The 18,759-nt window shown below is 41.2% G+C and overlaps 3 protein-coding genes across 4 annotated transcripts; all 3 read right to left on the reverse strand.

Moving 5' to 3' along the window:
• Nucleotides 1-5,954, reverse strand: LOC110502833 (ADP-ribosylation factor 4). Its single transcript, XM_036960546.1, has 6 exons — nucleotides 5,326-5,954; nucleotides 5,051-5,131; nucleotides 4,820-4,929; nucleotides 4,444-4,515; nucleotides 3,982-4,122; nucleotides 1-519 (listed from the first exon to the last, which is right to left on the reverse strand). The coding sequence occupies exons 1-6, from the start codon at nucleotides 5,390-5,392 to the stop codon at nucleotides 433-435; spliced, it is 558 nt and encodes a 185-aa protein (XP_036816441.1). The 5' UTR covers nucleotides 5,393-5,954; the 3' UTR covers nucleotides 1-432.
• A 3,085-nt stretch (nucleotides 5,955-9,039) lies between these two features.
• Nucleotides 9,040-11,879, reverse strand: LOC110511512 (ADP-ribosylation factor 4). Its single transcript, XM_021592407.2, has 6 exons — nucleotides 11,267-11,879; nucleotides 10,992-11,072; nucleotides 10,759-10,868; nucleotides 10,383-10,454; nucleotides 9,933-10,061; nucleotides 9,040-9,548 (listed from the first exon to the last, which is right to left on the reverse strand). Exons 1-6 carry the CDS (start codon nucleotides 11,331-11,333, stop codon nucleotides 9,462-9,464), a joined length of 546 nt encoding a protein of 181 aa, XP_021448082.1. The 5' UTR covers nucleotides 11,334-11,879; the 3' UTR covers nucleotides 9,040-9,461.
• Nucleotides 11,880-14,984: 3,105 nt separating this feature from the next.
• Nucleotides 14,985-18,066, reverse strand: LOC110502836 (ADP-ribosylation factor 4-like). 2 transcript variants are annotated; one of them, XM_036960548.1, is made up of 7 exons: nucleotides 17,981-18,066; nucleotides 17,210-17,361; nucleotides 16,935-17,015; nucleotides 16,704-16,813; nucleotides 16,324-16,395; nucleotides 15,874-16,002; nucleotides 14,985-15,489 (listed from the first exon to the last, which is right to left on the reverse strand). In XM_036960548.1, the coding sequence occupies exons 2-7, from the start codon at nucleotides 17,274-17,276 to the stop codon at nucleotides 15,403-15,405; spliced, it is 546 nt and encodes a 181-aa protein (XP_036816443.1). In that variant the 5' UTR covers nucleotides 17,277-17,361; nucleotides 17,981-18,066; the 3' UTR covers nucleotides 14,985-15,402. The 2 variants fall into 2 exon arrangements, with proteins under 2 accessions (XP_036816443.1, XP_036816442.1); XM_036960547.1 differs by lacking the exon at nucleotides 17,981-18,066 and having other exon boundaries at nucleotides 17,210-17,538.
• Nucleotides 18,067-18,759: the final 693 nt, after the last annotated feature.

Consider the following 18,759-nt stretch of genomic DNA (forward strand, 5'->3'; position numbering starts at 1 on the left):
ACACCATGATTTTATTAGAGGTAGGAGGTTTTGGAAGTCAATAAATAAATACAGGGGTGTTGATAAAGATTCTGCTTACAGTCATTCAGTGATCATTTAAAATATATATATTTTATATAACTTTCCAAGTTACAATATGTACAATACATTGAAGTGCATTACCAAAAAAAATGGAAATGGAAACTTTTCAGAAAGCCACTTCTAAGTGTTGTTCTTATTGTATGGTTGTCCTTGAGTAAACGTTGTGTCCTGGTCGTTCTTAAGGAGGGCAGAGCGCATCGCAGCTGTTACAGGGTACCTTTGCACCGAGACACTGATCTTGGGTCAGTTTTACATTTCCCCCACTAATGATTAAGGTTTTGTTTGGGGGAGGGGAAGCTGATCCTAGACCTGTACCTAGGGGTAACGTCGCTACAGAGCCAACTCAGCTAGTTAGCGCTTGGAAAGCTGGTCAGCCAACCAGTCCAGTCCTTCCAACAGACCTGAACCCTGGGTCGCACAGGTAGCCTGGACAAACCACTGAGGAGAGAGGACACAAAGTTAGTCATTAACAGGTAGCCTGGACAAACCACTGAGATGACAAACAACCAGAGTGCATTATTTAGCAAATCTGGGCAGGGATTCAATCCGAGGCGAGTTGTAGTATTCGACATTTAAAGGGATACATCAGGATTTTGGGAATGACACCCTTTATCTACTTCCCCAGAAACAGATGAACTCATGGACACCATTTTTACATTTGAAGTCGGAAGTTCACATTCACCTCAGCCAAATACATTTACACTCAGTTTTTCACAATATCTGACATTTAATCCTAGTTAAAATTCCCTGTCTAAGGTCAGTTAGGATCACCACTTTATTTTAAGAATGTGAAATGTCTGAATAATATTAGAGAGAATTATTTATTTCAGCTTTTATTGCTTTCATCACATTCCCAGTGGGTCAGAAATGTACATACACTCAAATACTATTTGGTAGCATTGCCTTTAAATTGTTTAACTTGGGTCAAACGTTTTGGGTAGCCATCCACAAGCTTCCCACAATAAGTTGGGTGAATTTTAGCCCATTCTTCCTGACAGAGCTGTAACTGGGTCAGATTTGTAGGCCTCCTTACTCGCACACACTTTTTCCGTTCTACCCACACATTTTTTTAGGATTGAGGTCAGGGCTTTGAGACGGGTACTCCAATACCTTGACTTTGTTGTCCTTAAGCCATTTTGCCACAACTTTAGAAGTATGCTTGGGGCCATTGTCCATTTGGAAGACCCATTTGCGACCAAGCTTTAACTTCCTGACTGATGTATTGAGTTCCTTCCTGACTGATGGCGCCCCCATCTTGGGTTCGTGCTGTAGGGGAAATCTTTGTGGGCTATACTCAGTCTTGTCTCGGGATGGTAAGTTGGTGGTTGAAGATATCCCTCTAGTGGTGTGGGGGCTGTGCTTTTGCAAAGTGGGTGGGGTTATATCCTGCCTGTTTGACCCTGTCCGGGTGTATCGTCGGACGGGGCCACAGTGTCTCCAGACCCCTCCTGTCTCAGCCTCCAGTATTTATGCTGCAGTAGTTTATGTGTCGGGGACTAGGGTCAGTCTGTTATATCTGGAGTATTTCTCCTGTCTTATCCGGTGTCCTGTGTGAATTTAAGTATGCTCTCTAATTCTCTCTCTTTCTTCCTTTCTCTCTCTCGAAGAGCCTGAGCCCTAGGACCATGCATCAGACCTACCTGGCCTGATGACTCCTTGCTGTCCCCAGTCCACCTGGTCATGCTGCTGCTCCAGTTTCAACTGTTCTGCCCTCAGCTATGAAACCCTGACTTGTTCACCGGACGTGCTACCTGTCCCAGACCTTCTGTTTTCAACTCTCTAGAGACAGCAGGAGCGGTAGAGATACTCTGAATGATTGGCTATGAAAAACCAACTGACATTTAGTCCTAAGGTGCTGACCTGTGGCACCCTCGACAACCACTGTGATTATTATTATTTGACCCTGCTGGTCATCTATGAACATTTGAACATCTTGGCTATGTTCTGTTATAATCTCCACCCGGAACAGCCAGAAGAGGACTGGCCACCCCTCATAGCCTGGTTCCTCTCTAGGTTTCTTCCTTGGTTCTGGCCTTTCTAGGGAGTTTTTCCTAGCCACCGTGCTTCTACAACTGCATTGCTTGCTGTTTGGGGTTTAAGGCTGGGTTTCTGTAGAGCACTTTGTGACATCTGTTGATGTAAGAAGGGCTTGATAAATACATTTGATTGATTGATTGATTGAGATGTTGCTTCAATATATCCACATAATTTTTCTTCTTCATAATGCCATGTATTTTGTGAGGTGCTGTCACGTTCTGACCTTAGTTCCTTTGTTTTTGTCTTTGTTTTAGTATGGTCAGGGCGTGAGTTGGGGTGGGCATCCTATGTTTGTTTTTCTATGTTGGTTTTTTAGTTCGGCCTAGTATGGTTCTCAATCAGAGGCAGCTGTCAATTGTTGTCCCTAATTGAGAATCATACTTAGGTAGCCTGGGTTTCACTTTTGGTTTGTGGGTGTTTGTTTCCGTGTGTGTTGGGATGGTGTTCTTTGGCTTGCAAGCCTCTCTCTTTTTCCTCCAAACATAACGATTGGTCATTATTACAGTTTGTCACGGTCGTCCTCCTCTTCATCTGAAGAGGAGAGGCGAGAAGGATCAGAGGACCAAAACGCGGCGTGGTATGTGTTCATAGTGAATATTTAATAAAGAAAGTACTGAACACTGCATACAAAACAATAAACAAATAAAAATTAGACCTGTGCTGACACAAGCCACTAACATAGACAATCACCCACAAACAAACAGTGCAAACCAGGCTACCTAAGTATGATTCTCAATCAGAGGCAACTAATGACACCTGCCTCTGATTGAGAACCATACTAGGCCGAAACATAGAAATCCCAAATCATAGAAAATCAAACATAGACTGCCCACCCAACTCACGCCCTGACCATACTAAATAATTACAAAACCAAGGAAATAAAAGGTCAGAACGTGACACAGTTCTATTTTTGTTTCATCAGAGCCGAGGACATTTCTCCAAAAAGCACGATCGTTGTCCCCATGTGCAGTTGCAAACTGTAGTCTGGCTTTTTTATGAGAAAATCAAAAGACATCAGCCAAGACCTCCGAAAAAAATTGTAGACCTCAATAAGTCTGGTTTATCCTTGGGCGCAATTTCCAAACGCCTGAAGGTACCATGTTCATCTGTACAAACAATAGTACGCAAGTATAAACACCATGGGACCACGCAGCCGTCATAACGCTCTGTCTCCTAGAGATGAACTTACTTTGGTGCGAAAAGTGCAAATCAATCCCAGAACAACAGCAAAGGACCTTGTGAAGATGCTGGAGGAAGTAGGTACAAATGTATCTATATCCACAGTAAAAACGAGTCCTAAATCGACATAACCTGAAAGGTGGCTCAGCAAGGAAGCCACTGCTCCAAAACCGATGTCAAGAAAAGAGGCACTGAGTTTGAAGGTAGGCCTTGAAATACATTGACTCAAATGACTCAAATTGACTCAAATGATGTCCAAGCTGTTTAAAGGCACAGTCAACTTAGTGTATGTAACTTCTGACCCACAGGAATTGTGATACAGTGAATTATAAGTGAAATAATCTGTCTGTAATCAATTGTTGGAAAAATTACTTGTGTCATGCAAAAACTATATGTCCTAACCGACTTGCCAAAACTATAGTTTGTCAACAAGAAATGTGTGGAGTGTTTGAAAATGAGTTTTAATGATTCCAACCTAAGTGTATGTAAACTTCCGACTTCAACTGTGACTATGCATACAGTTTGAAAAATGTTGCTCATTAGAATTAGCGCAATTACTAACTATTGTTAGCGCAATGACTAAAAGTCTATGGTAACTGCTGGCATGGTAACAGCTAGCATGCTAGTGTATACCATAGACTTCCAGTCATTGCGCTAACGCGAGTTAGAATTGGCTCGCGAAACCTTAGAGATTCTAGGAGTATTCAGTTGAAGTTTCCTCAGTCCCAGTTTATTTGTGATGTCACTGACAGACATGGCGTTGGGAAGGTCCTGTTTGTTGGCAAACACCAGCAGAACTACATCTCTCAACTGGTCCTCTTCAAGCTGTGGGTCAACAGCAAAGAACACAGGGAATCAGAACAGCCACAGTACTGACTGAGTTATTACACTTTTCTCTGTAATGTTGCATCGTGTGTGTAGGATCAATAACACAGAACACAGGGAATCAGAACAGTCACATTAAACAGGTAAACACTCTCTCCTATCTTTATTAGAACAGTCATATTACTGTATTATTACATTCCTCGTAGGGAATCAGAAAGATCCCATTATACTGTTACTACGCTCCTCTCCGGTGGCCAAGAGCAAACTTAAGAGTTGCTATAGGAAAGTGTGGAAATATTAATGGAAGGACAGATGACTCACCATGTTCTGTAGTTCCTCTGTAGCATCATTTATCCTCTCAGGATCGTTGCTGTCTACCACAAATATAAGACCCTGGATGAAGATATTGGAACACAGACACATGCTTTTAAGGAATGAGGAAAATTGGAATTGGAATTAATTTTCTGAATTGACGGGATTTGAAATGATCCCATAGTTAAGGCTATTAGGGTTAGGATACCTGAGTGTTTAAGTGAGGCTGTTAGGGTTAGTTGAGGCTGTTAGTTTAGGTTAATTAGGGTTAGGCTTAGTTGAGGCTGTTGAGGTTAGGTGAGGCTGTTAGGGTTAGGGTTAGTTGAAGCTGTTAGGGTTATTTGGGGATGTTCAGGTTAGTTGAGAGTATTAGGGTTGGTACTACCTGCGTGTTCTGGTAGTAATGCTTCCACAGAGGTCTGATGACGTGCTGACCACCTACATCCCACACCGTGAAGCTGATGTTCTTGTACTCAACCGTCTCCACATTGAACCCTATGGTGATCAGCACAAAGGACATTCAGCTATGCTCTGTCTAGCAGTGCCTGGTCAAATACATATAAGAAGCAAAAGTTGTCAATCCGTGGATATAGCCTATATATCAATCAATGCTTACCAATAGTGGGGATAGTTGTGACAACTTCTCCAAGTTTTAGTTTGTACAGGACTGTGGTCTTCCCTGCAGCATCTAACCCAACTGTAGGTACAATATGGATCATTTTAAAACCTAAGTAATATGAATAATAATCATATAATACAGGCCTATGTCAAATCAATCAAAAAAGGTAAATGTTATAACACATTGTAACAAATACATTGTAACATTGTACATACATTGCAACATTGTAATAATAACACAATGACATTAACAATATTGGAAATAAGTCTTACCCATCAGAATTCTCATCTGTTTTTTCTCGAAGAAACGAGAGAAGAGTTGCGAAACCATAACACCCATTATTGCAAAGAAAAGATGTTTTGCTTTTTCAAATAATTCGAAAGGAATGAAATCTGCAGCAGCCTATCTCGCTCCTCAAACAATTCTGCAGGGGTAGACAGCAGCACACACTGATTTATACGACTGGTTTGCATTGCGCTGCTTATATAGTCAACTCAGCCACATGTGTAACGGGACACCAATACAGAGCACTGTCATTTCAGCCTGGTCACACAGGTACAACAGTCACTTGACTGCGACGATTCCTCTCTACACGTTTCATCCACGTCACTTTCACTTTGTTGGCCTCGGAATACAGGATGTTGTAATGTTTCTCATGTGTAGAGATATAATCTGATTGGTCTAAAAGGCTGCTATTCATTCTCTGTTTACTAAATGTTGTCTGAAGATAAAGCCGATGTCACGCGAAGCAACCTGTACAGCAAATGTTGTTGCTGGCAACAGAGTTGCATCTGGGTTGCTGCGTGGGTCAATTTCAATCGCGTTTACGTTGTTTCGTGTATCAGCAAAGTTGCTTGAGATCATGACACTTGCTACTTACACCTGCAACAGAAATTGCTTCCAGGTTGCTTCGTGTGAGTGACATCGGCTCTTGAGAGAAAGAGGTCTACTCCTGAGTGTGTGTGTGTTAGTGTGTGAATCTCACAATGCTCTCTATTCAAGCAAATCAACAGAGAAAGAAACTGCGATGAAATAAAGACAAACCATTTAGTATCTAGATCCTATTGTCCTGTATATTCACAAATACTTTCTCTCATTTTAGTTTCTAAACCCAGTGCCGTAACATCGCGAGATATCCGGGAACACAGTCGAAAGAGATCTGGCCGAGGTTTGGGGATTGATTAGTAAATGGGAGAATTGTAAGGTTCTTCCTTAGTTGTTAATTTTCTTGGAATCTAAAGGCACAGCCTAGATTGGTGAAAGTGACAAGCTAACACGTTTTATTTTCGTCTTAAGCTATTTTATATCGAACAAGTGCCTTTGATTTGACGGCCTCCACATTCGCAGTTCGGCACGAAACAACCGTTTATCCCGATGACGTGTTTCTGTGAATGAGTTTAGCTAGCCAAAATCGGTCTGACATCACCTTCAAGCGTGTGTAACAGGGTTGGTTATCTTTCCACTTTTCTCTAAAGAATTGTGTATTTAATGTTCAAGCATTTTTATTGGTTGGTTTAACTCTGATGACAATAAGGTGTGTTGTGATTGGCCCAGTTTGCAGATCAGGGGAGATCCCGAACGTCAGGTCTTCCCAGGTCTTCCCAGGATGAAAATGTGATGCAAGGTGTAACTTCTAGTGTCACTTCTAGTCTATTCTCTGAGCAGATAAGGGAGTTGACCTTTGCATAGGTCTATCAAACTGACAGATTTTAAAACATGGATAAAACAAACTTCCAACAAATAATCAAAGTCGATCTGTAACACTTAGAAGGTTGAGATAATATGATATAATGTAATTCCTTATAATACAATGACAAAGACATTTTTTTTTGTTTTTTTTAAGATTTAGCAAATGTTTTAAAAAATGGTACTCAGACCCTTTACTCAGTACTTTGTTGAAGCACCTTTGGCAGTGATTACAGCATAGAGTCTTCTTGAGTATGACGCTACAAGCTTGGCACACCTGTATTTGCAGTGTCTCCAATTATTTTCTGCAGATCCTCTCAAGCTCTGTCAGGTTGGATAGGGAGCGTCGCTGCACAGCTATTTTCAGGTCTCTCCAGAGATGTTCGATCGGGTTCAAGTCTGGAATCTGGCTGGGCCACTCAAGGACATTCAAAAGACTTGTCCCGAAGCCACTCCTGCATTGTCTTGGCTGTGTGCTTAGGGTCGTTGTCCCTTTGGAAGGTGAACCTTCACCCCAGTCTGAGGTCCTGAGTGCTATGGAGTAGGTTTTCTTATGGATCTCTCTACTTTGCTCTGTTCATCTTTCCCCCAATCCTGACATGTCTTCTAGTTTATGCAGCTGAAAAACATCCCCACAGCATGATGCTGCCACCACCATGCTTCACAGTAGAGATGGTGCCAGGTTTCCTCCAGAGTTGATGCTTGGCATTCAACAAAATAGTTCAAGCTTGGTTTCATCAGACCAGAGAATCTTGTTTTTCATGGTCTGAGAGTCCTTTAGGTGCCTTTTGGCAAACTCCAAGCAGGTTGTCATGTGCCTTTTACTGAGGAGTGGCTTGTGTCTGGCCATTCTACCATAAAGTCCTGGTTGATGGAGTGCTGCAGAAATGGTTGTACTACTGGAAGGTTCTCCAGAGTAACTGTGGAGCTCTGTCAGAGTGACCATCAGAGTTTTGGTCACCTCCCTGACCAAGGCCTTTCTACCCTGATTGATCAGTTTGGCCGTGCGGCCAGCTCTAGGAACAGTTTTGGTGGTTCTAAAATTCTTCCATTTAAGAATGATGGAGGGCACTGTGTTCTTGGGGACCTTCAATGCTGCAGACATTTTTTGATACCCTTCCCCAGATCTATGCTTCCACACAATCCTGTCTCGGAACTTTGCGGACAATTCCTTCGACCTCATGGCTTGGTTTTTGCTCTGACATTCACTGTCAACTGTGGGACCTTATATAGACAGGTGTGTGCCTTTCTAAATCATGTCCAATCAATTGAATTCACCACAGGTGGACTCCAATCAAGTTGTAGAAACATCTCAAGGATGATGAATGGAAACAGGATGCACCTGAGCTCCAATTTGAGTCTCATAGCAAAGGGTCTGAATGCTTATGTCAATAAGGTATTCATTTTTATTTTTATTAAAATGGATAAAATGTTAAACCTATTTTTGCTTTGTCTTTATAAGGTATTGGGTGTAGATTGATGAGGATAAAATTACATTTAAGAATAAGGCTCTAACATAACTAAATGTGGACAAAGTCAAGGGGTCTGAATACTTTCCGAATGCACTGTACGTAGGCTTTCTAATAATTACCAAAACAACACTGTGGTGAGGCCATGTCGGTTTCAGTTCAGGAAAACGGTACTAAATACATTTATTGGCCCCAAAAAGACAAATGGGACTGAGAGATTATTCTCCCACACTGTAAAGGTTCATCCTCGGATAGTCATAATTTTACATCTCCCTCAGTGAAATTGAAGCCCACAGTGTAGAGACGTCAATTCAACGTCTTTTCCATGTTGGTTCAGTGTAATTTAGTTAAAATGATGTGGAAACAATGTTGATTCAACCAGTGTGTGCCCAGTGGGAGATATCTATCTCAACACAATGCTGTTTCTTGGAAAATAAGCCAGCAAGCACTGGGATCGTGTAGTGCTGTTGAAATTGAAGTATCTGAACTTCCAAGAGCTCACAACCTTATACTCTACAATCAATACTTTCATGTTAAGGCTATATACTGTAGTTTAAATGTTTTTATATAACATACTGTTTATTTAATCAAGGGATGCTGCTGTCATACATTCTCCATGCAATTGTGAGGTCCTACCTTTAGATGTCGATATTGTATTGTTAAAATGTTCGCAAATATGTCCCTGATGAGTTTTAGTCTTGGTCTCCATTACACACACCCTGCAGTGATGATGAGGGAAATTACTGAAACAATTGTCTTGTATTTGTTGTTTCTGAATTGTTACTCTTCCATCTGCACAGTGACCACACCCACAAAGAAAACGAGTGCAGATACATTTAAACACATTCTTTTATTAGAGGTAGTGAGGAATTGGAAATCAGGAAATAAATACAGGGGGTTTGATAAAGAATCTGCTTACATTCATTCAGTGATACAATTATTTTAATATAAAACATTTATAACTTTACATGTTACAATATGTGCAATACATTAGAAAAAATATATTTTTTAAATGGAAACTTTTCAGAAAGGCACTTCTAAGTTTTGTTCTGATTGTATGGTTGTCCTTGAGTAAACGTGTTCTGGTCGTTCTTAAGAAGGGCTGAGCGCAGCTGTTATAGGGTGAATTTGCACCGAGACACTGATCTTGGGTCAGTTTCCCCACTTATGGTTAAGGTTATGATCGGGGGAGGGGAAGCTGATCCTAGACTTGTAGTTAGGTGTAACTTCACTCCGGAGCCAACTCAACTAAGTTAGCGCTTGGAAAGCTGGTCAGCCAACCAGTCCAGTCCTTCCAACAGACCTGAACCCTGGGTTGCACAGGTAGCCTGGACAAACCACTGAGGAGAGAGGAAAAACAGTCAGTCATTAACAGGTAGCCTGGACAAACCAAGGAGATGACAAACAATAAGAGTGCATTATTTAGCAAATCTTGGCAGTGATTCAATTTGAGGCGCGTTGTAGTGTTTGACATTTAAAGGGACACATCAGGATTTTGGGAATGACGCCCTTTATCTATTTCCCCAGAGTCAGTTTTAAGAAAGTTGCTCATTAGCATTAGCGCGATTGCTAACTCGTGTTAGCTCAATGACTGGAAGTCTATGGTAACTGCTAGCATGGTAACAGCTAGCATGCTAGTGTATGCCATAGACATCCAGTCATTGCGCTAACGCGAGTTAGAATTGGCTCGCGAAACCTTAGAGATTCTAGATGGTCATACTTACAGGAGTATTCAGGTGAAGTTTCCTCAGTCCCAGTTTATTTGTGATGTCACTGACAGACATGGCGTTGGGAAGGTCCTGTTTGTTGGCGAACACCAGCAGAACTACATCTCTCAACTGGTCCTCTTCAAGCTGTGGGTCAACAGCAAAGAACACAGGGAATCAGAACAGCCACAGTACTGACTGAGTTATTACACTTTTCTCTGTAATGTTGCATCGTGTGTGTAGGATCAATAACACAGAACACAGGGAATCAGAACAGTCACATTAAACAGGTAAACACTCTCTCCTATCTTTATTAGAACAGTCATATTACTGTATTATTACATTCCTCGTAGGGAATCAGAAAGATCCCATTATACTGTTACTACGCTCCTCTCCGGTGGCCAAGAGCAAACTTAAGAGTTGCTATAGGAAAGTGTGGAAATATTAATGGAAGGACAGATGACTCACCATGTTCTGTAGTTCCTCTGTAGCATCATTTATCCTCTCAGGATCGTTGCTGTCTACCACAAATATAAGACCCTGGATGAAGATATTGGAACACAGACACATGCTTTTAAGGAATGAGGAAAATTGGAATTGGAATTAATTTTCTGAATTGACGGGATTTGAAATGATCCCATAGTTAAGGCTATTAGGGTTAGGATACCTGAGTGTTTAAGTGAGGCTGTTAGGGTTAGTTGAGGCTGTTAGTTTAAGTTAATTAGGGTTAGGCTTAGTTGAGGCTGTTGAGGTTAGGTGAGGCTGTTAGGGTTAGGGTTAGTTGAAGCTGTTAGGGTTATTTGGGGATGTTCAGGTTAGTTGAGAGTATTAGGGTTGGTACTACCTGCGTGTTCTGGTAGTAATGCTTCCACAGAGGTCTGATGACGTGCTGACCACCTACATCCCACACCGTGAAGCTGATGTTCTTGTACTCAACCGTCTCCACATTGAACCCTATGGTGATCAGCACAAAGGACATTCAGCTATGCTCTGTCTAGCAGTGCCTGGTCAAATACATATAAGAAGCAAAAGTTGTCAATCCGTGGATATAGCCTATATATATCAATCAATGCTTACCAATAGTGGGGATAGTTGTGACAACTTCTCCAAGTTTTAGTTTGTACAGGACTGTGGTCTTCCCTGCAGCATCTAACCCAACTGTAGGTACAATATGGATCATTTTAAAACCTAAGTAATATGAATAATAATCATATAATACAGGCCTATGTCAAATCAATCAAAAAAAGTAAATGTTATAACACATTGTAACAAATACATTGTAACATTGTACATACATTGCAACATTGTAATAATAACACAATGACATTAACAATATTGGAAATAAGTCTTACCCATCAGAATTCTCATCTGTTTTTTCTCGAAGAAACGAGAGAAGAGTTGCGAAACCATAACACCCATTATTGCAAAGAAAAGATGTTTTGCTTTTTCAAATAATTCGAAAGGAATGAAATCTGCAGCAGCCTATCTCGCTCCTCAAACAATTCTGCAGGGGTAGACAGCAGCACACACTGATTTATACGACTGGTTTGCATTGCGCTGCTTATATAGTCAACTCAGCCACATGTGTAACGGGACACCAACACAGAGCACTGTCATTTCAGCCTGGTCACACAGGTACAACAGTCACTTGACTGCGACGATTCCTCTCTACACGTTTCATCCACGTCACTTTCACTTTGTTGGCCTCGGAATACAGGATGTTGTAATGTTTCTCATGTGTAGAGATATAATCTGATTGGTCTAAAAGGCTGCTATTCATTCTCTGTTTACTAAATGTTGTCTGAAGATAAAGCCGATGTCACGCGAAGCAACCTGTACAGCAAATGTTGTTGCTGGCAACAGAGTTGCATCTGGGTTGCTGCGTGGGTCAATTTCAATCGCGTTTACGTTGTTTCGTGTATCAGCAAAGTTGCTTGAGATCATGACACTTGCTACTTACACCTGCAACAGAAATTGCTTCCAGGTTGCTTCGTGTGAGTGACATCGGCTCTTGAGAGAAAGAGGTCTACTCCTGAGTGTGTGTGTGTTAGTGTGTGAATCTCACAATGCTCTCTATTCAAGCAAATCAACAGAGAAAGAAACTGCGATGAAATAAAGACAAACCATTTAGTATCTAGATCCTATTGTCCTGTATATTCACAAATACTTTCTCTCATTTTAGTTTCTAAACCCAGTGCCGTAACATCGCGAGATATCCGGGAACACAGTCGAAAGAGATCTGGCCGAGGTTTGGGGATTGATTAGTAAATGGGAGAATTGTAAGGTTCTTCCTTAGTTGTTAATTTTCTTGGAATCTAAAGGCACAGCCTAGATTGGTGAAAGTGACAAGCTAACACGTTTTATTTTCGTCTTAAGCTATTTTATATCGAACAAGTGCCTTTGATTTGACGGCCTCCACATTCGCAGTTCGGCACGAAACAACCGTTTATCCCGATGACGTGTTTCTGTGAATGAGTTTAGCTAGCCAAAATCGGTCTGACATCACCTTCAAGCGTGTGTAACAGGGTTGGTTATCTTTCCACTTTTCTCTAAAGAATTGTGTATTTAATGTTCAAGCATTTTTATTGGTTGGTTTAACTCTGATGACAATAAGGTGTGTTGTGATTGGCCCAGTTTGCAGATCAGGGGAGATCCCGAACGTCAGGTCTTCCCAGGTCTTCCCAGGATGAAAATGTGATGCAAGGTGTAACTTCTAGTGTCACTTCTAGTCTATTCTCTGAGCAGATAAGGGAGTTGACCTTTGCATAGGTCTATCAAACTGACAGATTTTAAAACATGGATAAAACAAACTTCCAACAAATAATCAAAGTCGATCTGTAACACTTAGAAGGTTGAGATAATATGATATAATGTAATTCCTTATAATACAATGACAAAGACATTTTTTTTTGTTTTTTTTAAGATTTAGCAAATGTTTTAAAAAATGGTACTCAGACCCTTTACTCAGTACTTTGTTGAAGCACCTTTGGCAGTGATTACAGCATAGAGTCTTCTTGAGTATGACGCTACAAGCTTGGCACACCTGTATTTGCAGTGTCTCCAATTATTTTCTGCAGATCCTCTCAAGCTCTGTCAGGTTGGATAGGGAGCGTCGCTGCACAGCTATTTTCAGGTCTCTCCAGAGATGTTCGATCGGGTTCAAGTCTGGAATCTGGCTGGGCCACTCAAGGACATTCAAAAGACTTGTCCCGAAGCCACTCCTGCATTGTCTTGGCTGTGTGCTTAGGGTCGTTGTCCCTTTGGAAGGTGAACCTTCACCCCAGTCTGAGGTCCTGAGTGCTATGGAGTAGGTTTTCTTATGGATCTCTCTACTTTGCTCTGTTCATCTTTCCCCCAATCCTGACATGTCTTCTAGTTTATGCAGCTGAAAAACATCCCCACAGCATGATGCTGCCACCACCATGCTTCACAGTAGAGATGGTGCCAGGTTTCCTCCAGAGTTGATGCTTGGCATTCAACAAAATAGTTCAAGCTTGGTTTCATCAGACCAGAGAATCTTGTTTTTCATGGTCTGAGAGTCCTTTAGGTGCCTTTTGGCAAACTCCAAGCAGGTTGTCATGTGCCTTTTACTGAGGAGTGGCTTGTGTCTGGCCATTCTACCATAAAGTCCTGGTTGATGGAGTGCTGCAGAAATGGTTGTACTACTGGAAGGTTCTCCAGAGTAACTGTGGAGCTCTGTCAGAGTGACCATCAGAGTTTTGGTCACCTCCCTGACCAAGGCCTTTCTACCCTGATTGATCAGTTTGGCCGTGCGGCCAGCTCTAGGAACAGTTTTGGTGGTTCTAAAATTCTTCCATTTAAGAATGATGGAGGGCACTGTGTTCTTGGGGACCTTCAATGCTGCAGACATTTTTTGATACCCTTCCCCAGATCTATGCTTCCACACAATCCTGTCTCGGAACTTTGCGGACAATTCCTTCGACCTCATGGCTTGGTTTTTGCTCTGACATTCACTGTCAACTGTGGGACCTTATATAGACAGGTGTGTGCCTTTCTAAATCATGTCCAATCAATTGAATTCACCACAGGTGGACTCCAATCAAGTTGTAGAAACATCTCAAGGATGATGAATGGAAACAGGATGCACCTGAGCTCCAATTTGAGTCTCATAGCAAAGGGTCTGAATGCTTATGTCAATAAGGTATTCATTTTTATTTTTATTAAAATGGATAAAATGTTAAACCTATTTTTGCTTTGTCTTTATAAGGTATTGGGTGTAGATTGATGAGGATAAAATTACATTTAAGAATAAGGCTCTAACATAACTAAATGTGGACAAAGTCAAGGGGTCTGAATACTTTCCGAATGCACTGTACGTAGGCTTTCTAATAATTACCAAAACAACACTGTGGTGAGGCCATGTCGGTTTCAGTTCAGGAAAACGGTACTAAATACATTTATTGGCCCCAAAAAGACAAATGGGACTGAGAGATTATTCTCCCACACTGTAAAGGTTCATCCTCGGATAGTCATAATTTTACATCTCCCTCAGTGAAATTGAAGCCCACAGTGTAGAGATGTCAATTCAACGTCTTTTCCATGTTGGTTCAGTGTAATTTAATTAAAATGATGTGGAAACAATGTTGATTCAACCAGTGTGTGCCCAGTGGGAGATATCTATCTCAACACAATGCTGTTTCTTGGAAAATAAGCCTGCAAGCACTGGGATCGTGTAGTGCTGTTGAAATTGAAGTATCTGAACTTCCAAGAGCTCACAACCTTATACTCTACAATCAATACTTTCATGTTAAGGCTATATACTGTAGTTTAAATGTTTTTATATAACATACTGTTTATTTAATCAAGGGATGCTGCTGTCATACATTCTCCATGCAATTGTGAGGTCCTACCTTTAGATGTCGATATTGTATTGTTAAAATGTTCGCAAATATGTCCCTGATGAGTTTTAGTCTTGGTCTCCATTACACACACCCTGCAGTGATGATGAGGGAAATTACTGAAACAATTGTCTTGTATTTGTTGTTTCTGAATTGTTACTCTTCCATCTGCACAGTGACCACACCCACAAAGAAAACGAGTGCAGATACATTTAAACACATTCTTTTATTAGAGGTAGTGAGGAATTGGAAATCAGGAAATAAATACAGGGGGTTTGATAAAGAATCTGCTTACATTCATTCAGTGATACAATTATTTTAATATAAAACATTTATAACTTTCCATGTTACAATATGTGCAATACATTAGAAAAAATATATTTTTTAAATGGAAACTTTTCAGAAAGGCACTTCTAAGTTTTGTTCTGATTGTATGGTTGTCCTTGAGTAAACGTGTTCTGGTCGTTCTTAAGAAGGGCTGAGCGCAGCTGTTATAGGGTGAATTTGCACCGAGACACTGATCTTGGGTCAGTTTCCCCACTTATGGTTAAGGTTATGATCGGGGGAGGGGAAGCTGATCCTAGACTTGTAGTTAGGTGTAACTTCACTCCGGAGCCAACTCAACTAAGTTAGCGCTTGGAAAGCTGGTCAGCCAACCAGTCCAGTCCTTCCAACAGACCTGAACCCTGGGTTGCACAGGTAGCCTGGACAAACCACTGAGGAGAGAGGAAAAACAGTCAGTCATTAACAGGTAGCCTGGACAAACCAAGGAGATGACAAACAATAAGAGTGCATTATTTAGCAAATCTTGGCAGTGATTCAATTTGAGGCGCGTTGTAGTGTTTGACATTTAAAGGGACACATCAGGATTTTGGGAATGACGCCCTTTATCTATTTCCCCAGAGTCAGTTTTAAGAAAGTTGCTCATTAGCATTAGCGCGATTGCTAACTCGTGTTAGCTCAATGACTGGAAGTCTATGGTAACTGCTAGCATGGTAACAGCTAGCATGCTAGTGTATGCCATAGACTTCCAGTCATTGCGCTAACGCGAGTTAGAATTGGCTCGCGAAACCTTAGAGATTCTAGATGGTCATACTTACAGGAGTATTCAGGTGAAGTTTCCTCAGTCCCAGTTTATTTGTGATGTCACTGACAGACATGGCGTTGGGAAGGTCCTGTTTGTTGGCGAACACCAGCAGAACTACATCTCTCAACTGGTCCTCTTCAAGCTGTGGGTCAACAGCAAAGAACACAGGGAATCAGAACAGCCACAGTACTGACTGAGTTATTACACTTTTCTCTGTAATGTTGCATTGTGTGTGGAGGATCAATAACACAGAACACAGGGAATCAGAACAGTCACATTAAACAGGTAAACACTCTCTCCTATCTCTATTAGAACAGTCATATTACTGTATTATTACATTCCTCGTAGGGAATCAGAAAGATCCCATTATACTGTTACTACGCTCCTCTCCGGTGGCCAAGAGCAAACTCAAGAGTTGCTATAGGAAAGTGTGGAAATATTAATGGAAGGACAGATGACTCACCATGTTCTGTAGTTCCTCTGTAGCATAATTTATCCTCTCAGGATCGTTGCTGTCAACCACAAATATGAGACCCTGGATGAAGATATTGGAACACAGACAGACACATGCTTTTAAGGAATGAGGAAAATTGGAATTGGAATTAATTTTCTGAATTGACGGGATTTGAAATTATCCCATAGTTAAGGCTATTAGGGTTAGGATACCTGAGTGTTTAAGTGAGGCTGTTAGGGTTAGTTGAGGCTGTTAGTTTAGGTTAATTAGGGTTAGGCTTAGTTGAGGCTGTTGAGGTTAGGTGAGGCTGTTAGGGTTAGGGGTAGTTGAAGCTGTTAGGGTTATTTGGGGATGTTCAGGTTAGTTGAGAGTATTAGGGTTAGTACTACCTGCGTGTTCTGGTAGTAATGCTTCCACAGAGGTCTGATGACGTGCTGACCACCTACATCCCACACCGTGAAGCTGATGTTCTTGTACTCAACCGTCTCCACATTGAACCCTATGGTGATCAGCACAAAGGACATTCAGCTATGCTCTGTCTAGCAGTGCCTGGTCAAATACATATAAGAAGCAAAAGTTGTCAATCCGTGGATATAGCCTATATATCAATCAATGCTTACCAATAGTGGGGATAGTTGTGACAACTTCTCCAAGTTTTAGTTTGTACAGGACTGTGGTCTTCCCTGCAGCATCTAACCCAACTGTAGGTACAATATGGATCATTTTAAAACCTAAGTAATATGAATAATAATCATATAATACAGGCCTATGTCAAATCAATCAAAAAAAGTACATGATATAACACATTGTAACAAATACATTGTAACATTGTACATACATTGCAACATTGTAATAATAACACAATGACATTAACAATATTGGAAATAAGTCTTACCCATCAGAATTCTCATCTGTTTTTTCTCGAAGAAACGAGAGAAGAGTTGCGAAACCATAACACCCATTATTGCAAAAAAAAGATGTTTTGCTTTTTCAAATAATTCGAAAGGAATGAAATCTGCAGCAGCCTATCTCGCTCCTCAAACAATTCTGCAGGGGTAGACAGCAGCACACACTGATTTATACGACTGGTTTGCATTGCGCTGCTTATATAGTCAACTCAGCCACATGTGTAACGGGACACCAACACAGAGCACTGTCATTTCAGCCTGGTCACACAGGTACAACAGTCACTTGACTGCGACGATTCCTCTCTACACGTTTCATCCACGTCACTTTCACTTTGTTGGCCTCGGAATACAGGATGTTGTAATGTTTCTCATGTGTAGAGATATAATCTGATTGGTCTAAAAGGTTTCTATTCATTCTCTGTTTACTAAATGTTGTCTGAAGATAAAGCCGATGTCACGCGAAGCAACCTGTACAGCAAATGTTGCTGGCAACAGAGTTGCATCTGGGTTGCTTCGTGGGTCAATTTCAATCGCGTTTACGTTGTTTCGTGTATCAGCAAAGTTGCTTGAGATCATGACACTTGCTACTTACACCTGCAACAGAAATTGCTTCCAGGTTGCTTCGTGTGAGTGACATCGGCTCTAGAGAGAAAGAGGTCTACTCCTGAGTGTGTGTGTGTGTTAGTGTGTGAATCTCACAATGCTCTCTATTCAAGCAAATCGACAGAGAAAGAAACTGCGATGAAATAAAGACAAACCATTTAGTATCTAGATCCTATTGTCCTGTATATTCACAAATACTTTCTCTCATTTTAGTTTCTAAACCCAGTGCCGTAACATCGCGAGATACCCGGGAACACAGTCGAAAGAGATCTGGCCGAGGTTTGGGGATTGATTAGTAAATGGGAGAATTGTAAGGTTCTTCCTTAGTTGTTAATTTTCTTGGAATCTAAAGGCACAGCCTAGATTGGTGAAAGTGACAAGCTAACACGTTTTATTTTCGTCTTAAGCTATTTTATATCGAACAAGTGCCTTTGACTTGACGGCCTCCACATTCGCAGTTCGGCACGAAACAACCGTTTAACCCGATGACGTGTTTCTGTGCATGAGTTTAGCTAGCCAAAATCGGTCTGACATCACCTTCAAGCGTGTGTAACTCAGCAGGGGAGAATGTAACAGGGTTGGTTATGTTTCCACTTGCCTCTAAAGAATTGTGTATTTAATGTTCAAGCATTTGTATTGGTTGGTTCAACTCTGATGACAATAAGGTGTGTTGTGATTGGCCCAGTTTGCAGATCGGGGGAGATCCCGAACGTCAGGTCTTCCCAGGATGAAAATGTGATGCAAGGTGTAACATTTGTTTCACTGGTGCGGTGATTCGTCTTCTTGTCTTCGCCGGAAGTCACGTCGAGGGATCCGAGACCCGGCTTCAAGAAGTACTGTGGTTGCTGATTTTATTTATTTTACCTTTATTTTACCTTTATTTAACTTGGCAAGTCAGTTAAAGAACAAATTCTTATTTTCAATGACGGCCTAG

This window comes from Oncorhynchus mykiss, chromosome 23 (genome assembly GCF_013265735.2).
Source record: "Oncorhynchus mykiss isolate Arlee chromosome 23, USDA_OmykA_1.1, whole genome shotgun sequence".
Lineage (NCBI taxonomy): Eukaryota > Metazoa > Chordata > Actinopteri > Salmoniformes > Salmonidae > Oncorhynchus > Oncorhynchus mykiss.

Bases quoted from the DNA above. Each gene is read 5' to 3' on its own strand.
- LOC110502836 (XM_036960548.1), bottom strand. From the start codon at position 17,276: ATGGGTGTTATGGTTTCGCAACTCTTCTCTCGTTTCTTCGAGAAAAAA. The intron at 17,016-17,209 runs GTAAGACTTATT...TTGTACCTACAG, and splicing joins ACAGATGAGAATTCTGATGG to TTGGGTTAGATGCTGCAGGG. The intron at 16,003-16,323 runs GTGAGTCATCTG...GTTGACCCACAG, and splicing joins CAGAGGAACTACAGAACATG to CTTGAAGAGGACCAGTTGAG.
- LOC110511512 (XM_021592407.2), bottom strand. From the start codon at position 11,333: ATGGGTGTTATGGTTTCGCAACTCTTCTCTCGTTTCTTCGAGAAAAAA. The intron at 11,073-11,266 runs GTAAGACTTATT...TTGTACCTACAG, and splicing joins ACAGATGAGAATTCTGATGG to TTGGGTTAGATGCTGCAGGG. The intron at 10,869-10,991 runs GTAAGCATTGAT...TGATCACCATAG, and splicing joins CACAACTATCCCCACTATTG to GGTTCAATGTGGAGACGGTT.
- LOC110502833 (XM_036960546.1), bottom strand. From the start codon at position 5,392: ATGGGTGTTATGGTTTCGCAACTCTTCTCTCGTTTCTTCGAGAAAAAA. The intron at 4,516-4,819 runs GTAGTACCAACC...ATCTTCATCCAG, and splicing joins ATTACTACCAGAACACGCAG to GGTCTTATATTTGTGGTAGA. The intron at 4,123-4,443 runs GTGAGTCATCTG...GTTGACCCACAG, and splicing joins CAGAGGAACTACAGAACATG to CTTGAAGAGGACCAGTTGAG.